The sequence below is a fragment of the Pelobates fuscus genome, chromosome 2 (genome assembly GCF_036172605.1).
Source record: "Pelobates fuscus isolate aPelFus1 chromosome 2, aPelFus1.pri, whole genome shotgun sequence".
Taxonomy (NCBI): Eukaryota; Metazoa; Chordata; class Amphibia; order Anura; family Pelobatidae; genus Pelobates; species Pelobates fuscus.
In genome coordinates this window covers 219247891-219269499 of record NC_086318.1, presented here as the reverse complement: position 1 = coordinate 219269499, position 21609 = coordinate 219247891, and the positions used below count along the sequence as shown (strand labels likewise).

General features: G+C 41.8%; 1 protein-coding gene across 1 annotated transcript in view; it reads left to right on the top strand.

Annotated features, from left to right (window-relative positions):
- Positions 1–21609, top strand: part of MEMO1 (mediator of cell motility 1) — a 43465-nt gene that overhangs the window by 17774 nt on the left and 4082 nt on the right. Inside the window, exons 4-8 of the mRNA XM_063443188.1 lie at positions 2863–2975; positions 3198–3309; positions 6477–6619; positions 12365–12441; positions 14192–14296. Coding sequence (XP_063299258.1) covers positions 2863–2975; positions 3198–3309; positions 6477–6619; positions 12365–12441; positions 14192–14296 — 550 coding nt within the window. The remainder of the gene's footprint in view (positions 1–2862; positions 2976–3197; positions 3310–6476; positions 6620–12364; positions 12442–14191; positions 14297–21609) is intronic.

Genomic DNA, 21609 nt, shown 5'->3' with positions numbered 1-21609 from the left:
TAATATGTAGTTGATACCCTTTTTGCAGCTGTAACAGCTTTCACTCTTCTGGAAAAGCTTTCCACGAGATTTTGGAGTGTTTGTGTGGAAGTTTGTGCCCATTTATCCAGTAGAGCCCCAGTGAGGTCAGGCACTCATATTGGACAAGATGGCCTGGCTCCAGTTCATCCCAAAGGTGTACGATGGGGTTGAGGTCCGTGCTCTCTGTGGGCCAGTCAAGTTCTTCCACACCAAAATCATCCAACCATGTCTTTATGGTCCTTGTTTTGTGAACTGGGGAACAGTCATACTAGAATAGAAAGGGCCTACTCAGTGGCGCACATACCAGGGTCGCGGCTGCGACCGGGCCCGGCCCACCAGGGGGCCCGGCCGCCCCTGCGACCCGGTATGTATGTCACTTGGCCAGCCTCTTCTCCTGGGGGGCCCAGGAGCCGGCCACCTCCGGGCCCCCCGAGGCTGGCCCTGCTGTCTCCCGGCTGGCCGGTCCTGCGGGCGTGCGAGGGAGCACTCTCCCCTGAGTGCTTCCTCTTCAGCTCCCTCGCGCACCGCAATGATACCGAAGCCGGAAGTTGATGTCATCTTCCGGCGCCGGTATCAGTACGCGGCGCGCGAGGGAGCTGAAGAGGAAGCACTCAGGGGAGAGTGCTCACTCGCGCGCTTGCCTGCCCGCCGGGTGACCGGCCCCCCAGGAGCCCAGCAGCACCACTGGACCCCAGGGAATCCCCTCAACACTCCAAAAGGTAAGGAGGCTGGGGGGATTAAATAAAAAAAAATGTGTTAGTGTGTGTGTTAGTGTTACTGTGAGTGTTAGTGTGTGTGTGTTAGTGTTACTGTGAGTGTTAGTGTGTGTGTGTTAGTGTTAGTGTGAGTGTTAGTGTGTGTTACTGTGTGTGTGTTAGTGTTACTGTGAGTGTTAGTGTGTGTTAGTGTTAGTGTGTGTGTTACTGTGAGACTTGACTGTGAGACTTGATATGAGGTTTTTTTTCCCACAGATGTTTGTAAATGCAGACTGCATGACTAGTTGTATGATTTTTTTTTTTTTTTACTTCTGTGGCAATGTGTTTGCTTGAAACACCTGAATTCAATAATTAAGATGTGTGTCCCAAACTTTTGTCCCTATAGTGTATTATACAGAGGAAGGCAATTGCTCAGAGCACCTCCCTTGCTAAGACTTCTCACTCAGATGCACTGGGAAGTCGGCAATTGGAAAGCCCGGGCTAGGTTAGAAGAGGAGGGCTTGCAAAGGCTGCAGACAAGAGATGTGAAGCTTTTGCAAGGTGTTTTTAGATATTCCCCCAATTAAAAAAAAAAAAAAAAAGCATTATCAAATGCAAACATGTTTTATTGGGGTATAACTTCTAAATGGTGGTTTAAATTATTTGGGCAGTGGAGTGTCCATTCAATAGTAGCTACTCAACTTCTATTTTTTTTTTAGTAGTTTGTTCCTATTTCATAAATGAAGCAACTCACCCTTGCCATGCTTATGTCTGTTTTGTATGTTGTCATACAAAATCTTATACAGTCTATACTCCCTCTTTGATTTCACAGTGCAGGGGTGCCCGTATTGCTGCAGCATGTTCAGCAAATACTTGAAATTAAAATGAAACGGACGATGTGGACACTGGGATTGGGAGTATCCCTGCACCATATTGTTCAAGTGGATTGCATGCCTGGAATGTTGTGTCAATTGTCGATTTCTAATTTTAGGACTTATTAATAGTTGGTGTTTTCATAAGCATTTCATTACTCATTGTTTGTGAAGAGAGCTGAGAAAGACCAAGATATTGGCATTTCCACATCTAAAAGGTTGTGTTTTATAAATTGCTTAAACGTTAAGGGAACACTTTAGGGTCTGGAACACAAACATGTATTCCTGACCCTTTAGTGTTTAACCCCTTAAGGACCAAACTTCTGGAATAAAAGGTAATCATGACATGTCACACATGTCATGTGTCGTTAAGGGGTTAAAACCACCTTGAAGCTTAAAAAGTAATAAAACTTACCGTATGTCCTGTGCGGCGCTGGCACCGCCCTCAATCTGCCTTCTGGCTGATATCTTAAAAATTTATGATTTCAGCCAATCCACTGCTTTACCATAGGGAACATATTGGAATGGCTGAAATCGGCAAGGAGGTGGGATGGGGTGGGGCCAAACGTTGGCTTGGCCAATCAGCACCTCATAGAGATACATTGAATCAATGCATCTCTATGAAGTAAGTTCCATGCAGAGTGTGGAGACGCTGAATGGGCAGTGCTGCACACTGCCACAGGAAGCACCTCTAGCAGCCATATGAGAAGGTCAGTGGAGGTATCCCTAGGCTGTAATGTAAACGCTACATTTTCTCTGAAAAGGCAGTGTTTACATAAAAATTCCTGCAGGGAATGATAACTCACCAGAACAAATAAATACATTAAGCTTAAGTTGTTCTGTTGTATATAGTGTCCATTTAAAGCTATCACCATGAGACTTTTAAAAAATATATATTATTATTTAGCATTCTTAAATGTAAATGTATAAATATTTAATAGTACCCGCAGAAACTGAGGTACATTGGCGTTGTGGCAGGCTTATTCAATGTGTCCTCATATACAGTAACTAAATTCCCATGTGTGAGTGTGAGCACGGGATCTTGCATGTATATATGTGTGTGTGGGTGTACAGTATATCGTTTTTCTTTTTATATATTATTTACTATTCTCTGCAACTGTCTCCTGCATTGCCACTACAGCATATTAACCAGCACTTGTAAATTGACACATGTACCTGTACATTGGCTACCTTTTTGTCAAGCCTCCTGCTTTACTAAATTGATTTACCTCAGACTGTAATACTGATATTTTGCTTTTATTTATTTTAAATAGGAGAAGAGTCTTTATTCTTGGTCCTTCCCATCATGTAGCTCTCTCTAGATGTGCACTTTCCACTGTGGATATGTACAGAACACCTCTGTATGACCTCCACATTGATCAGAAGGGTATGTTGGAAAAATCTAATCCTTGCATTTGTGCTCCATACTTCAACGGCAAATGTATAATATATATTTAAATTTTACCAGCATAATGTATAGATTACATCTGTATAATAGCCAAAAGTGCCCCTTTTTTTGAATGTGCTGTTGTCAATGTTTAGAATACACCGGCTAAGGTGTGTCTGTTTTTGTTTTTTCTTTTGTTTTGTTCTTTACTTTTCTTTCCAGTATATGGAGAGTTGTGGAAGACAGGAATGTTTGAGCGAATGTCTCTACAAACCGATGAAGACGAGCACAGCATTGAAATGCACTTACCTTATACTGCTAAAGCAATGGAAAGGTACAATATGAGTTCATGGGCTGGCTAGCATAGTGGCAATATAACCAAACTGTGTACACATTTAACACCCTTGGGATATGCACACTTTGTTCACATTGTACAATGCATATGAATGACCATGTTCAATAAGGCAAGACTGGAACTATTTTGGAGATAAGTGTTTTTAATTAAACCGGTAGAATGATTTTCCTCTGACTACACTATATTTTACACTTTTTATGCCAGGTTTTCAACTAGAGTCTGTTGCTAACTCACTCTAGGTGTGTAAAAGCAACCGACAGTTAGCATGCCTCTTAAAGCTTATAAAGTTTAAGACAACTTGCCTTGCTTAATACAGACTCTGGAGGTTGTCCAGGTTCTTGCTTTTGTAGTAGTTTGAGAGCACTTGTACTAAAAACCCATAGCAGTACTCTTGGGACTTTTATATTTGCCCAAATGCTTTGTCTCTTCTTTACGTGTTTATGGGAGAGATCTGATGGCTGAGCAACAACAAGAGCCTACACATTTATTTTAATTAATTCATAATAATAATAGCAGTTGGTATTAATTCTGTAATATTTACACTTGTCAGTTTCCCAGACTTGCTTGGACCAAGGCACATTTCAATGCAAGAAACATTCCCACGGCACAACTGCTTTTTTTCTTTATCTTTTTATTCCTTTTCCTTTTTTCACTCCTCATTTGTTCTTTCTTCTCTTTTGTTTTTTCTCCACTTGCTTTTTCTTTCTTTGGGAATCGCAACTTTAATTTTGACATATACTAAAAACACATTTTTAATGAGTGCATTGAGCCCTGAAGTGTATGGCCTTTTTTGAGGCAACTTATGTTTGAAAATCATTAATCTACATAATAAATATATATAAAGTTTAGTGTCCACCAGCCTGGCTGTAAAGACTATAGCAGTGTATCAGCGCACCATGCATATCAAGAAGTCCTATACCAAGAAGCCCTATATTTTAATTTTGGCAAATGAGAAAAAAAAACAACAAGAAGTTCATGTTGTACAGAAAACTTGTCACAACGTGCACAATATGCTATGTTTGTATTAATTCCCCTATACAAATTACTGAAAGAAATAGGATATAAATGTCCTGCTGTGAACCAGGGGGTGGAGGTAAGGATTGCGTATCAGAACATAAAGAAATATTTTTCTAATTATGGAGAAATCTATGGGGCTAACCATTATGCATTTTAATTGGCTACCAAGTTAGTGCCAGCATCCACATTACTATGAATCAGGATCTACCTCTTGGCATAATTGTAGTTTAAAACTTGGACACACAACCCTCAACATTTTAAGCTTGTTGCAGACTGGACTTCCATTGGAAATTTTAAACATTGCCCAAGCCACCCCTAAATACATTCCTTGCCACATACAAATGTATGTATGTATGTATGTATGTGTGTGTGTGTGTGTGTATGTATATACACATGTATATATATGGTGTGTGTCTGACAGTATTAATCTGTGCATGTGTTTCTAACAGTGCATATGTGTGTTAGAAACACATGCACAGATTAATACTGTCAGACACACACCCTCTGACACACACTGACCCAATCAAATGAGTAGGTAATTGAGTAAGATTTTAAACTGCTGGATGAACATACTATAAATTAGTAGGAACGTGGGTGGAAGGGTGGATAGTGCTTGGAGAAAATGGAGTGTTCTATGTTGCTTGGATCTAAGTAGTGAGGCCTAAGGAACAGGGATGGAGATAAGACATGATGGTGTTTACAGCTATGAGGGGCACAGGATGAAGAGAGAGTTGGTGGGTAGAGCAATCATTATTAATAACTTGGTGTATATGAAATGTTGGTGGAAAACATTCAGTGAAAAACTGCATGCACAGATAATGACAGTGGCAAACTACCGGTATAAATTGAGACATTTTTATAGTAACCAATAATAATATGGTGACAGAGGTAGAAAATAAAGAGGTCCAGCATTGTCCAAACTTCACTCAGTACCTGAAAGTTGCAGGGATAGGAGTAATGAAAAGATTAATTATTACTTGAATTAAAATATAGGTTTAAGCTGACCGCAGTCCAATAATGTCTGATGTTGAAGACATGCTGGAACCATTTTGTGTGAAGACAAATAAATATATATAGATGTGTGTGTGTGTGTGTGTGTGTATATGTGTGTGTGTATATATATATATATATATATATATATATATATATATATAATTATAATTATAATTTCCTGTTTTATAAAGAGCTGGATAATAATCATTCCCAAAATGATTTCCTGGTTGACCTTCAATGCGTTCTCTGCCTAACACTTATTTTTTTTTTTTTTTTACCATCAATGTTACTTTAAAATCACCTATCTTAAAGCCAAATATGGGGATTTGTTTTTACGCCAACAGTACATCACAGTAACCCAATACTACACTAATTTTAACATTTGGAGATAAAAATGCTAATAGAAATACTTACTTCTTAAACTGCTTCTAGAGACTGTCCTCAAATATATGTTTTCCTGAAGCCAAATCCAAAGGGACACCTCGAGTGGAGAGGCTTAACCCAAAAGGAGTCTGGATTCTAACACCAATCTAGATATGTGAAGAAAAAAAAAAAAAAAAGGATACCACTAAAGGACAGTGAGAAAAAAACTGAAACCTCCTGAAAGTGCTCCCTTAAACACTCTTAACACAGTAGAAACAAAAAACAAGGAGATACCTATGCAAAACACACCCAAAGGAACAATCACATAAAAGTAAATATGACCTGATTACTTAAAATATAATGGATATTATAAAAAAAAATACTATACGTAGTGCAATAAAATCACAAACCCCACCCCTCATGTGTTTTGGATTTTATTGCACTATGTATAGTACTTTTTGCAGATTTTAACACAATATCCATTATATTTTAAGTTGTATTTACTTTTATGTGATTTTTCACCTTTTGAGTGTTTTTTAAACAAGTATCTCCTCTTGTTTTTTGTTCCAATCTAGAATATTCCTCAGCAGTGATGCCGTTGTAAAGACCAAACTATATACAATACACAGATTAAAGAACAGCACACACAAAAACAAAATACAGTTTGAAATCTTACAATGTTACTTAAAATATTACATTTTGACCTGTTAGAAGTAAATTAGACCATGGAAATGTAATATATGTTTAATACAAATCTTTTCTTCTCTTTCAAGCCATAAAGATGAGTTTACCATAGTTCCTGTGTTGGTTGGAGCCCTTAGTGAATCAAAGGAACAGGAATTTGGGAAACTTTTTAGCAAATATTTAGCAGATCCCAGTAACCTCTTTGTAATTTCATCAGATTTCTGTCATTGGGGTAAGTAAACAATATGTTACTATGCAAACCATGTTCGGGCAAATGGTTGCTAATGTATGAGGGTGGGATAGCACTACCAGACTTCCACCTTTACTACCAGGCCACACACATACAGAGAGTGGTGGAATGGTCTAAAAAGGAGTGCACAAGCTCTGGGAACAAGTAGAGGCCATGCAAATAGGGAGTCCGATGTCGGTGGTGCCATGACGGGACTTACTGATAGGGGCGAGACTAGCATCCCAACACCCCTTCATCAAAGCAACATTCCAAGTCAGGCCCCAAAGATGGAACTCACTTCCTTCCCTTCGCACCTCCATCTCATCACGCACAACCCAGCCTTCCCACCAGGACTAGAAACAAAAACCCTCCAAGGACTAACAGGGAAGGACCTACTACAGATCAGACACATACTGCAGAAGGATAGAGTCAACCCATAACACTCCTACTAAACACAGGGAACCCTAATTTTATGCAGCAGTTCTGCTACAAGCAAGTGATGGAATTTTGCTACTCCATTAACACAGAGGCATGGGGTAGGACTCTGTGTGGAGGACGACTCCCTAGTGCATGGGATCTCCTTCCTGAACAGGCTGCATATGACACAGAGGAAGCACCCACCCCCGAGCTTTATGGGCAAATGGGAGATAGCTCTGTGAGAGACCTTTACCCCCACGCAGTGGCAAAAAATGTGTGACCTAACAAACCACTGCGCGATCTCTAGCAGGATCCAAGAATTTGCATATAAACTCCTTTCCTTCTACAAAACACTGCAAATCCTATACGCTGTCATTCCAACCATTGATGAGTGCTGCTGGAGATGTGGGAAGGAGGTGGGTACCATCCTACACCAGTGGTGGAGCTGTGCCCGGATACATCCATTCCTGAAAAAGATCTATAAAATTATCCAAAAATAAACCGACACCCCACCCCCCTTCAGCCCGGCACGACTTCTGCTCCACCACACCACAACCCAGACTTCAGTCTAAATTAAGTCCTTGACAATAAGAATCCCTAACTTAACAAATAGTCTGATTTCCCCTCTTTTGGAAACAGGAGAGAACCCACCACTCACCCTCTGTTTCCAAAGAATGGAGGAACTCCGCTCCATGGAGGACTTCACCTACCAATCAAGCGGCAGATCACAGGTGTACTATGACACCTGGACTCAGTGGCTCCTTGCTACAGAGTCCGCTGACTTCCAAGCACTCATACAATAGCCTCCGACCTACACCTGTAAACAGATGTCTGACAAGCCACTACGGGTGACCCACACAGGGAGGGTGAGAAACAGGGGCCACCACCTTACATCCTTCTCCCCTACATCATTTAAAAACATGCCTCCTTTAGGGCAACCCAACCTTACCCACCTGTCCCCAGTCTCCACCTCTCTCTTCCTTTCCCCCTTTACATCGTAGAGAAAGAATCAGGGTATGCACCCGGTAGACGAGAAACCCCAAGGCACAGTGCCTTACACACACTGCATACCACCAGCACAGAAGGATAAAACGAGAAGACCACTGAGTATGTATCAGGCTAGAAATACCACACCTACCATAGGGCCACTTGACACACAATTGTGGTTACTTTGTTTTCTGTTTAAGGCCTGCGAGCCAAAATGTTATACACCAAATCATGAACCTGCGAGTCCACTATATGCAGAATCATCTAGTTTACCTCTACTCTTTTTACAAGAGGCCTGTGCATCTCATTGCATTGTTGCATGTCGGCCCTACACAATTGCTGCTATGAAACGAAAAATACCAATAAAAACTATATTTACAAATATTTACAGAATGCCTTGCTACTATACTACTGTAATTGGAGTATAAATGCATTACGATATTCTGCTTGCTTGGTGGAGGAAAACCTCAAAGCACCAGAACAAGGGTGGTATGTTTAAGATCTATAAGTAGTAAAAAGTGTGCCTGCTTTTAATCTTTTGCGATCCTATGTTGGAATATTTCCAACAAAAATATTTTACCTCTTGCAGTCCAGTTTCGGATTATCCCTGGAGAGTACTGCTGACCTTCTGTGCCGGGAATTTGCAAATGCTGTATTTATGTGGAGAACTAATTTTCAAACTGGGAAGAAAAAAAAAAAGTAACACCTTATTAGTGGGGGTGGGAGATCTACATCCTTTTGCAAGCAGCAAACAAACCGTGAGTCATAACCAATTTTTATACATTACATAACGTCTCTTGATCTGTACAAAACTTAAAAGCTAACATAGCATATTACTGTTTTAAGATTCAGATTAAATCACAGGTTCACAATATCCAGAGCCACATTTAGCAGGCTCTGGCTACAAAGGTGTTTGGTAATGTACTCCTTAGGCAATCTGCCCTACTCCTGGTCCACTCCTTTCTGGTTGATGTAATGAAGAGTCTTCCAGTAATCCGAATATGAAGTTTACTTTGAAAAATACATTTTTTGGTCCTCCGTCCCCGAAGTCCTGCAGATGCAGAACCTCCCCCCCCCCCCGGGACTGGCGGGGGTCATCGCAGTCCACCATTGCGTGCTCACAAACAGGGGCGAACAAACACAAGCCCTGTTGGATGGCCACAGGCGGGTGGAGGCACGGGCACACCGCTTAATCAAGATGGCGGCAGCACAGAATGCAACCTCACACACCAGGAAAGCCAACGTTTGTGAGCGAGACAAGGCAGGTCTGGCGGCAGCCCCACAGTGGACATGGCCTTGGGGGAGATGGAGTAGAGGAGAAAAGCCCCAAAGAAAGCGACGGCAAGAGGCCTATCCATCCCCCCAGGCATCAAACATGGCAGCCACGCGACCCGGTGACATCCAGCCCCGGCTCCTTCCTGGCCGCAACCTGACACCAACAGAGATAGCCACAAACAAGGGCGAATGCTCACCCAACATGGGGATCAAGCTCTATACCCAGCTGTGCGCGCCTCTGCACCAGCCCCCGAGGGTCACCATGCGGGAAGCTGATCCAGACCAACGACAAAGGTTTGCAGCCCCCAGCACAAGCAACAGACGACCCCACAGGGACTGACCGGCTCTAATCCACACAGAGGGCACCGGGGAACACATCATGTGGACTCTATGTATGTTTTCAGCCATATAAGATTTCACAACGCTTACTCAATGATTGCATACTTATTACCTAGACCTAGCTTAAATGTAAATATGCAGTTTAACTACATAACATGTTTACACGGCTAGCGTTTGATAGCAGTATAATAAGTGTCATCAACAGACTAGCCAATACGCTGGTCATGCCAAACTACAGTCTATAATCTTTGAAAATCAAATAGCTATGTGTGCCTAGCTTGAACATTTCTGTATATCACTACTATATCATTTCTTGTTTTCCTCATGTTTCTAAAAAAAAAAAAAAGTGCAGTATCTCTTGACTACCCATATCAATTGTTTCTGACAATCTAATATGTTGAACAAGTCTTTGTTTATGCCTGCAATTTACTCTGCACTCAAAAATAAAGAATTATATAAAAAAAAAAAAAAAAAATGAAAAATACATTTTTAAATATAATCAAGATTGTAAACCACTAAAACATTATAAATAAACACTGGTATATTTTAAAGCAGGACTCTGATATAGCTCCCTTCTTAGAGGATAGACCAAACATATTTTTTAGGGGAGCTCGTAATTTAACCCCCTTAAGGACCAAACTTCTGGAATAAAGGGGAATCATGACATGTCACACATGTCATGTGTCCTTAAGGGGTTAAAGCAAATTTTAACCTCTAGTTTTACTGATGGGAAACATCACAATTTTATTGATTCTTTTAAAGGACCACTCTAGTGCCAGGAAAACATACTCGTTTTCCTGGCACTAGAGTGCCCTGAGGGTGCCCCCACCCTCAGGGACCCACTCCCGCCGGGCTCTAGGGGAAGGAAGGGGTTAAACTTACCTCTTTCTCCAGCGCCGGGCGGGGAGCTCTACTCCTCCTCCTCTTCTTCCTCGCGACGTCATCGGCTGAATGCGCATGCGCGGCAGGAGCCGCGCTCGCATTCAGCCGGTCGCATAGGAAAGCATTCATAATGCTTTCCTATGGACGCTTGCGTGCTCTCACTGTGATTTTCACAGTGAGAAGCACGCAAGCGCCTCTAGCGGCTGTCAATGAGACAGCCACTAGAGGCTCTGGAGGCTGGCTTAACCCTCAGAATAAACATAGCAGTTTCTCTGAAACTGCTATGTTTATAAAAAAAAGGGTAAAAGCTAGCTGGACCTGGAACCCAGACCACTTCATTAAGCTGAAGTGGTCTGGGTGCCTAGAGTGGTCCTTTAAAAATACAAATGGGGGCTCCACTATTGTGGGAACGGTATAGGATGCAAAAATATGAAAAGTGGGGTTAGAAATATAGACCCCTTTGAATCTTGTGTTGGGAAAAATATTTTTTAAGATTGATTATTTTATCTCTTGCTACTCAAAGAATGCTCACCTGCCATTGTGGCTTAAAATATGTTGGAAAATGTTGAAATGTTTGAAGACTAGGATACGTAAACATGTATACAACATTAAGAGAGGCTATCTCAATCTCATCATGTGTCATTACATTTTTATGTAAGTGTCATAATAGAGATCCTGCTGGCTTAAAATATTGTGGAATACAATCTGTTTATTTTTCGAAGTACTAAACGTAGTAGTAAACTTATTTTAACATTCGGAATAATGGAGGCTCTTTATTTCATCAATCATAACAGAGTGGACAAAGATTGGGGTAAATTACTCAAGGAGTACATTACCAAACATCTTTATAGCCAGAGCCTGCTAAATGTGGCTCTGGATATTGTGAGTGACCCATTAGCTCTGATCTTAATCAAGAGAGGTAATGAAATGTATGAAAATTGGTTATAACTCACCGTTTGTTTGCTGCTTCCTTATAATTTGCACCCCCCCTCTTTCTGTATTTTGTGTTTTGTCTACATTGAGTGTCTTATTCGTGGTTCAAGACAATGGGGGTTTTTGTTACATTTTATAAAGGATTAGCGCCAATCCACCTATTTCTTCTTGGGTTTTGTCTTACTATATCCTTTTGCAATCATTGGAGTAATGGTTTGTCATGGGTACACATCAGCAGAACGGATATCTCAACACAGTAGTCATTGACTTCACTCTGTTCCTGTCTGCAGCCAATATAAAATAGCTTTACAGCTTTAAGTAAAGCAGCATGTTGTTGGTGAGAGAAAGATATATATCTATCTCTAATTTATTTTTTATGCATCCATCAGTACTGTTCCTTCATTAAAAAAAAGAAAAAAAAATTGTATGAAAAGAAAATATAGTTGAATCGAAGGTTTAGTTAAAATTTTAAATGGGAACAGCCACTTCCCAGAACTTTAAATTGTATTTTGACATATCCCCTGTATTTTATAAATCTGTGGTATGAAAAAAATAAAATTTGAATGTAGAAATCTACTGTTTTTATTGTGTTCTGGGAATGAGCACCTCAAGGAAAGAAACTTTAAAAGGACACTTGCTGAAGTGCTTTAGGGCTTAATATGAAGTCATCCATTCCCAATTAATGAAAGTTCCAATTTCAAGAGAAGCACTCTTATGAATTAGTGTTATAACACTGCCATGGTTGTGCCAGCATAGCATGAACAAGTATTCACGCGAACGTGAAGAGCTGCCATGGGGAAGAATGGGTCCAATTCTCCTCCTTTTGTTTAGTGACATAAGGGGAATTTAAATTTCTCTTTTTTTTTTTTTTTTTTTTATTAAATGTATCCAATCCATTTTGTTTTTTCTCTCCAGGGCAACGTTTTCGTTACACATATTATGATGAATCGCAAGGCGAAATTTATAGGTCAATTGAAAACTTAGATAAGATGGTACGTTTTTTTTTGGTTTTTTTTGGGAGGGGGCAGTTGTGTATGTGTGTTTGAACAATGATGTTTATACTGGGTCATCAGTTCCTACTGAACAATGATATTTGTCATAAGATCTCACAAGATATCATAAGATCTCATTGTTAATTTGCTAGAAACCATGGGACTCTATTGATACTCCACATGTGAGTGTGTGTGTATATGTCAAGATTGAAGTTGCTGGTTAGTGGGTAAGCGAGTGCGCTGCAACTTGTGTATTCTATAAATTGTGCCCTCAGCAGCACCCCATTTATGCATGTTCAGGTGAGTGCAGCCCCCTGGTTTCATATATGTGTGTGTGTGTGTGTGTGTATATATTAATATAATATAAAATTTGGGAGTCTAGCCAACTCCTTGGTTTTGCACCCCTCCCTGTCACAGGTGCCTCATCCATAGGCGTGCACAGCCTATTGCATTAGGGTGTGCACCCTAAAGCACAAACACACACCGCGTGTATATGTATGTGTTTGTATGTGTGTGTGTATATGTATATATATATGTGTGTGTGTGTGTGTGTGTGTGTGTGTGTGTATATGTGTGTGTGTGTGTATATATATATATATATATATATATATATATATATATATATATATATATATATATATATACATACAGTGCTGCGTGTGTGTATGTTTGTTATGGTCCTATTAGTGTGCTCTGTGTGAGGGTGCTGTGTGTGTGTGAGGGTGTTGTGCTGTGTGGGTGCTGTTTGTGGGCTGTGTGTGTGTGTGTGTGAGGGTGCTGTGTGTGTGTGTGTGCTGTATGTTTGGAATGATTGTGGGGCTGGGGGCAGATTAGTAAATATCCCCCCTCCGTCTTACCTTATGTAGGGAGGGGGGATCCTTGCTGCCATGTGCCATCCCTGGTGGTCCAGTGGAGAGTGAACTCTAGCCTGCGGGGCTAGAGTTCACCCTCGCGAGATCTGAGCATTGCCGTGGCAACGCTCAGATCTCGCGTGAGGAACCCGGCGAAGCTGCTGGCTAGAGCCCTCCGGGTCCTCTCCTGCCTCCCTCCATGCTGCTTTGATCTCCCCACCGGCCCATGGAGGCTTAGAGCAGAGCCGGCGTTCAGATAGTGCCGGCTCTGCCAGTCTCAATCCATAGGCGGGCGCCTATGGCCTCATCACAGGGCCCTATTTAGCCTTGTACTGCAGAGAGCCCCAGATGGAATTTTTTTTTTCCTAGTGTGTATGTGTTTAAAAACCTGATAACATATGTATCTTGGAATACCTCCCTTTCTCAAGTCTAAAGCATTTGTGTGTGTGTGTGTGTGTGTATATATATATATATATATATATATATATATATATATATATATATATAATATAATATTAATTGTTGTGTTTTTTTTTTTTTTGGTTTTTTTAACACCCTGTTGTGGACTGTGCATAAAGTAATTTGAAAACAGGGGGCTAATTGTTCATTTATTGTCCGAGAACAAGATAATTGCTTGTCCTGCTCAGCATCATTGTCTCCCCACTTCCCCCTCCCCCCCCCCCCCCCCACCACCACCACCACCACCCCCACCGTTGATGAATTCTGCCTGGTAATCCATCCTAAAATGTTACTTTTATTAGTAATGTTGATCTGTGCTTGCTTCAGGACATAAATCAGATAATCTGTCACTGCTTGGACCTACTCAAACTCCTGCTAGGGGTTCATCCTGAATGTCTCATACATATTAACATTGTGCCTGTTTGTTTTGCTGTTTACAGGGTATGGGCATTATAGAGCAATTAGATCCTGTGCCATTTAGCAATTACTTGAAGAAATACCACAATACTATATGTGGAAGACATCCTATTGGTGTATTATTAAATGTAAGTATCTCATTAACAAGATAATTTTGCAGCTTGCATTTTGTCTATGGAGTTTACTTTATGAGCAAATCTAACCAAAAAGAAAGAAGAAAATCTAAAGGTTTTATGAGATTTTTTTTTTTAAATTTCCCTTTGACCCTAAATTAAAAATGCTATATTTTGTTCTGTCTATTGCTGGGATGATAAAGACTACTCCTCCCTGTCTTCTGAGCTATATTCTTAATTTGCGTTCCAGTTCTTGCGTCACTTTACTTTTTATTTCCCTTGTCTTTTAAAAAAGTTTAGTTGGTTTTTTTTATTTCAAATGGTGCTATATGCATTTATTTTGTTGATGTTTTTTTTTTGTAGATCTATTTTACCTGCTCCTGCCCTCCAGCAATCTTTCTTGAAACTGTTTTGTTTCATAAGCTTTAAATATTGTCTGTTTTCTGTCAAAGATTAAATTAACCTAGACTGTAAGCATGTTTGAACAGGGCACTCAACCCCATCTGTTCCTGAGTGTCCAACTCTTCAAATATTTGTCTGATAGTTCACCCATTGTACAGCACTGTACAATGTACACTGTAATATTGATACCGGTAATTAACAAGTTAACATTTTCATTTAGTACATCATAGTTGGTAAACCAAAATTATATCTATTTCTGAAGAGCAAGCATGGTGTGAGTGGAGGGATCAGTTAGAGCTGCATTACAGTATTACACAAATGAAGGAGCAAAGCAGAACTCTTAAATGTAGAGCAGTAATTTGTGTTTACTTTTTTTTTGTGCAGAGTAAAACATACAATGATGCAGAGACATTTCAACAAGCGTATTTGCAACATTATGGAGGCATGAATGTAACTTAAAATGTCGATCATACTGCACATTTTGGTATACAAGATAAATTAGAAAAGTGAGTCATGATAAGATTTGAAAATATTGAAAGGGTATTAAACGGTCTCACTGGGGAAAATGCATGAGAATAAAGCGACACGCTAGGCACATAGCTAAATCAGGAGTCTTGAAATGAGGTAGAGACGACAGAGAATATACTTGGCTATTGTGACTTCAATAGGAGCAACATAAATGCATCATGCGCTAACGGCATAAAAGCGAAAAACCAAAAACACCTAACTAATTCTAGCGCTTAAATAGGTGAACACAATAGTGAATTGGGAATACAGGAGTCATCCCCAATACATTTAAGAGACAAATCAAGAGAGCCCCCTTGTCTAGCTCATGATAAGCCGATGGCCACTCTGCAGAGCCTTAGGAACATTCTGCGAGAGCCTAACGCTGCCAGGATCAGTGCTATGGCCAGTACTACAGGTGGTATTTTTTCATGTTTGAATAGTCTGGGTGTGTTCAATTCAGCTTCACCATCTAGATAGATGTGTGATGAGTAAGGCTTAAAGGAAGAGTCCCTGGCCTGACAGTATCCAACTTCCACCTTAATGGTGCAGGAGCACCGTGTGTGTGACAGGAAGATCCTCAGCCTCTAATGAGGGACTCCGTTGCACCAGGTCTTGATTGTCTGGTGCATCAGCCATCTGTAGTTTGGTGGGGACTCCCACCCAGTCATTAGCAGGTGAGGAATGTTTGGGAACAGGAGAGCCCCTCAATCTCTCTGTAATGCATAGCCACAAGGCTGCAAAAATATCATCTAGTCATTGGACAGTGGAGTGTGGCTGTGCTGCCTTAGGAGGCTCATTAGTGCTCGCCGCCATTTTAGGGGTTGGAAGTCTCTGCTGGAAATGCTGCTATGATGCTTGAAGACATACTCCTTTGACAGGGATATCCCCAGTGGGGGATGAGGGCCCATACTCGAGTTTCCAGCCATATGTGTCTTCGGGAGATAGGCTGCCTTTCCCACGCCGACCATGCTTGTAGGCCGCTCATTATGTTTGGGAGATTACCGCAGGTAGGTCAGCTTGTTTGGTACCAGTATGAGCACCCTGGTGTCGCCTCTCACCTGGTGGCCCATAAATGTTGGTTAGGTTGTCTTTGCAGTAAATCCTCAGAATTTACCTTGCAGAGAAGGAGCTGTTCAAACTAGCGTCCGCTCAACTCAGTGGTCAGGCCTCACCTCTAGTTCAGTAATTTGACACATGGATGAAGACTTGTCAAAAGCAAATTTGATCTATGCGCTGTCAACCCACCAGCTTAGTTTTTGTATGTGTACAGGACTTTAAAATGTATCCACACGCTGTTTAAAGACTATCACACATGTACAAGCCCCCACAGTTTTTATTTACCTTTAGTCCCTTTCCACTCTGGTATTGCCATTGCCAATCCACTCCTGGCTAAGAACATCTGTGACAATAATCTTAGCCAATCAATTGCTTTCCCTTAAGGAGGCACCATGCAGTATCTCCTCATTGAGGGCCACAATAGGAAGTGACTTTAGTGTCTTAGTGACAGCCGTTACAGCTGCCATTACAGCTCCATGTAAACACCACTTTTTTTTTCTTTTGAGAAAAGGTAGGATTTACAATTAAGAGACCCCAGAATGGTTTCTCTGCACCAGAGCCAAAATATGAAGCTGTAATGGTTATGTTGCGTAGATTGTTTAAAACACTACAATGAAAATCTAGTCTTGTATTGAAAGAGTCTTTGTTAAAACATCTGAATTGGGGGCGTGGCCGACCGAGAGACTGAGCGGACGTCTCTGTGCGACGCCCCGTGCTAAACGAGCAGAAAGAAGACTTTGGCCGGAAAAAACAGAGACTTACCTGATCGAAAACCTCACCCCCACTTCAGGACACAATGGGGCGAAAAAATAGAAAAATTCAGCGCCCAGAGACACATCGCCTACCAGATATCCGACTCTCCTTTGAAAGGCCCGTGCCGCGGCCGATATCCAAGATGGCGCCGGAAGCCAGCACAGAACAGGAGATGTCGGATGACTCCCCAGAGGAGGACGAACCCCTTACACCGCAATCGGGCAGGGAGTCCGAATCATCCGAACCAGACGAGGACTCAGCCCCTGCCACAAAAGGGGACATTAAAAAGCTCCTACTGGACCTCAGAAAGGTATGGAAGGAAGACCTACAAGAGGTCCAGGCAGAGGTGGTAATAGTCCACAACAAGGTCAGAGCTATAGAGGCAAAAGAAGCAAACAGAGAAAGTCAAATGCAGGAGGCTAGAACGCAGATGGAGGGCCTGACCTCGCAAGTGCAGAAGCTGAACCGCACGGTAACAATGCTGAAAAACGCGCCATAGACGTAGAAACATACGTCTCAGGGGAATCCCAGAGATGATTGACACAGAGAAGCTGCTGCAATATACACAGAGCCTCATAGACACACTAGGTATCAGGGGAGGGACTGCCCCGCCACTGATCACCTCGGTGTTCAGGGTCCGAAAGTCCCCAGCAGCACCTGAGGGCTCCGCCAGAGATGTGATAGCGGTAACACATGATGTTGCTGTCAAGAATGCGATCATGACCTACTCTAGAACGCAGGGGAACATAACCTTTGAAGGCAGTACAGTGGCTGTATACGGTGACATCCCGTTCCCTGTGCTCATGGAAAAACGCAAATTGGCACTGGTGGCAAAGAAACTAAGAGACTGCTCTATAAAATACCGCTGGGGAGTGGAGGGATCCCTGGAAGTGACAACTGGTAACAAAGCCCATTCACTGACATCAGCAGACGACCCCGAGGTGCTATATAAGCACCTGGACATGCGCCCACAAACTCTGACAGACACATCATCCGAACAGCACCGATTCGGAAGAAAAGAGACCGGCACCAACACAGCTCAGAGGCGGGCCAGACCACTAGGGGGAACTACCTCTTGGCACTGAGCCAGAGACTTCACCTCATACCCCCATTCCTAGGCAGTGACCCATCCAATCCAATCCAGGAGCCCAGAGCCCAATATGTACCGAGACCTAGCTCACACTAGACAGTAGTCCAATTATAAATTGTGAAGCATCAGGGACTAACAATTACAGGCAGACCATCGCTGTTAATCGTGGTATACAAGCCGCAAAAGTTATGCCTGCTTTACCCATGTTAAATACACATAAAATGAAAAGTTATGTTTTATTCACGATAACTCAATAAAATATAAATTGAAAGGAAAAAAAAAAGAAAAAAAAAAAAAACATCTGAATTGATGCATGATATTGTGTTAAAAAAACAAAAAACAAAATGAAGAGTTACTCCAACCATCATAATCACTACAGCCCGCTGTTGTGGTTTTAATGGCACGAGTACCCTGGCAGCATTCCGGATAATGGGCAATCCATTTTATAAATGTTTGCATGCTTTCCTGGTCATGACTTGACCCCGGCTTCTTTAGAACCGCTGAAGCCAGATGTCGATCCTGCTGCTCATTATTGGCTGTGTAATAGGCAAAGAATTGCCATTAGCTCTCTCTCGTTCAGGGCGGGCTGGTGACGCTGTACATGCTGAGTTCAACTGTCATAGGGCATTTCACAGACTCCAGGCACCCTGATCACTTGCAATCACAAAAGTGCTCATGGTGTTTGCTTAATCCTATAATCCTTTAATGGATACTTGCATTCTTATAGAAAATAAATGTCCTAATCACTGTAGACAAAGATTCTGGCAACTACAAAGTTAATTTGCAGAAATTAGAACCCACCCTCCAAACACAATCAACGCATTTTGTGTCCTTTTACTTGTATTTATATGTTGATTTATCTATCGTATATTGTATTCTATGACTTCTGTTCTACAGTTTATTGCAACCAATCGCAAACTCACAGTAACAACAAGTTGACTACCAAAAATGTATGTTTTTTTTTTTTCCTAGATATAGGTAGCACTTTTAACAAAAAATAAAATTGGGCAAATTTAAAAAATACAGTTACATACACTGAACAAAATTTATAAACGCAACACTTTTTTGTTTTTGCCCCATTTTTCATCAGCTGAACTCAAAGATCTAAGACTTTTCTATGTACACAAAAGGCCTATTTTTCACAAATCTGTCTAAATCTGTGTTAGTGAGAACTTCTCCTTTGCCGAGATAATCCATCCACCTCATGGGTGTGGCATATCAAGGTGCTGATTAGACAGCATGATTATTGCACAGGTGTGTCTTAGGCTGACCACAATAAAAGGCCACTCTAAAATGTGCAGTTTTATTACACAGCACAATGCCACAGATGTCGCAAGTTTTGAGGGAGAGTGCAATGGGCATGCTGACTGCAGGAATGACCACCAGAGCTATTGCCTGTTAATTGAATGTTCTTTTCTCTACCATAAGCCGTCTCCGAAGGAGTTTCAGAGAATTTGGCAGTACATCCTACCGGCCTCACAACCGCAGACGACGTGTAACCACAGCAGCCCAGGACCTCCAAGATCATCTGAGACCAGCAACCCAGACAGTTGCTGCAACAATCGGTTTGCATAACCAAAGAATTTCTTCACAAACTGTCAGAAACTGTCTCAGGGAAGCTCATCTGCATGAGATACCGTGACGTGATCCTGAGGCCCATTGTTGTGCCATTCATCCACGACCATCACCTCATGTTGCAGCATGATAATGCACGGCCCCATGTTGCAAGGATCTGTATACAATTCCTGGAAGCTAAAAACATCCCAGTTCTTGCGTGGCCAGCATACTCACCTCACTTGTCACCTATTGAGCATGTTTGGGATGCTCTGGATCGGCATATATGACCGCTTGTTCCAGGTCCTGCCAATATCCGGCAACTTCGCACAGCCATTTAAGAGGAGTGGACCAACATTCCACTGGCCACAATCAACCTGATCAACTCTATACGAAGCAGATGCGTTGCACTGCGTGAGACAAATGGTGGTCACACCAGATACTGACTGATCCCCCCCCTGACAGCATTGCTGTGTGATAAAACTGCACTGTGACCGGGTACCTCAGTCAATCGCTGCTTCCTTGTAATCCTTGAGTACCATAAGCACAGCATTGGACACAGTTAGCTCCACAAACCACCGCAGCTTGTTTGGGGTCTCGCTGCCCTCCACCCACCCTGGACCCAAGACCAGGATCCAGCTTCCAGTGGGTAGACCTCTCCTAGTTCAGAGAGCAAAGCAGGCTGCTCTTTCAAGAGCAATCATTGTAAGTCAAGGGAGTATAGTGATTTTTAGCAATCCTCAGAGTGAATATAGCTCTCCAATCCCCCACACATGAGCCTAGATTTCATGAAGGGTAAAACAAATCTGTTTAATTGCAGCCACAACAGGCCTTATATGCAGGTCCCCATGCAAGGGGTACTCCCCCCTGGACCTGAGAGTAGACTACAGTAACAACATATACACAATTACATTGGCTCTCAGGTCCAGGGCACTGCCATACAAAATAGGTCAATCCCTCCACTATGCTTGGGCGATAATTGAGTCACCACTGTATTAAACTCAATTATCTCCAGGAACAGAAAACATACATTTTTACAAAACCCCAAAAGTTCCTTAAAACACACACAATCCCCACAAATGTTGCATACCCTGATAGCCCTGATCTAGGTGACCAACATATACAAAAATCACCCAGATCGGTTCAGGATTTCCTGGAAGTCCTAATTTGACCGACCGCACGCATGGTCCCATGCCCAAAAACGTTCCTGAGAATCAGGGCTTTCAGTCGGTATAGTTTGGTAGTTTAAAAACCCAACAGAGTCAATGTTCTTACCCTGGAGCTTGTTCACCTTGTTCGTGGAAACGTTTTTAAGTGTTGTAGAACCAAACGCAGGCGATGCTGTAAGTGCATCGGTGTTCGGGAGTTTCTATGTCCATTTTCAGTTCCATGAGATTCCCAAACACCGCTGCCTGCGTTCACGGGAACAAGATGGCCGCCACCTTGTGGTCGTCCATAGGAATTGCAGCCACCCAGACTAACACTTAGAACACTGCGGTGGAAATTGCTACAAAGTAGCAATTAGGCTAACAAACTCCAGGGTGGTCTCTGGTTCGCGTGGCTGTTCAGTTCCCGAACCAACTATAAAATCCCACGAGCCAAGTCTGTTCATATAGTTTTTTTTTTTTTTAAAGGGCCCATAGTCTTTTGGCAAGAGTCTGGCCAGCAGGCCAGGCTAAGGCACACCTGTGCAATAATCATGCTGTCAAATCAGCATCTTGATATGCCACACCAGTGAGGTGGATGGATTAGCTCTGCAAAGGAGAAGTGCTCACTAACACAGATTGAGATTTGTGAACAATATTTTGAGAGAAATAGGCCTTTTGTGTACATAGAAAATGTCTTAGATCTTTGAGTTCAGCTCATGAAAAATAGGGACAAAAACAAGTGTGTTTAATTTTGTTCTGTGTGTGTGTGTGTGTGTGTATGTATATATTACACAAGATATAATATATTTTTTTAAAGC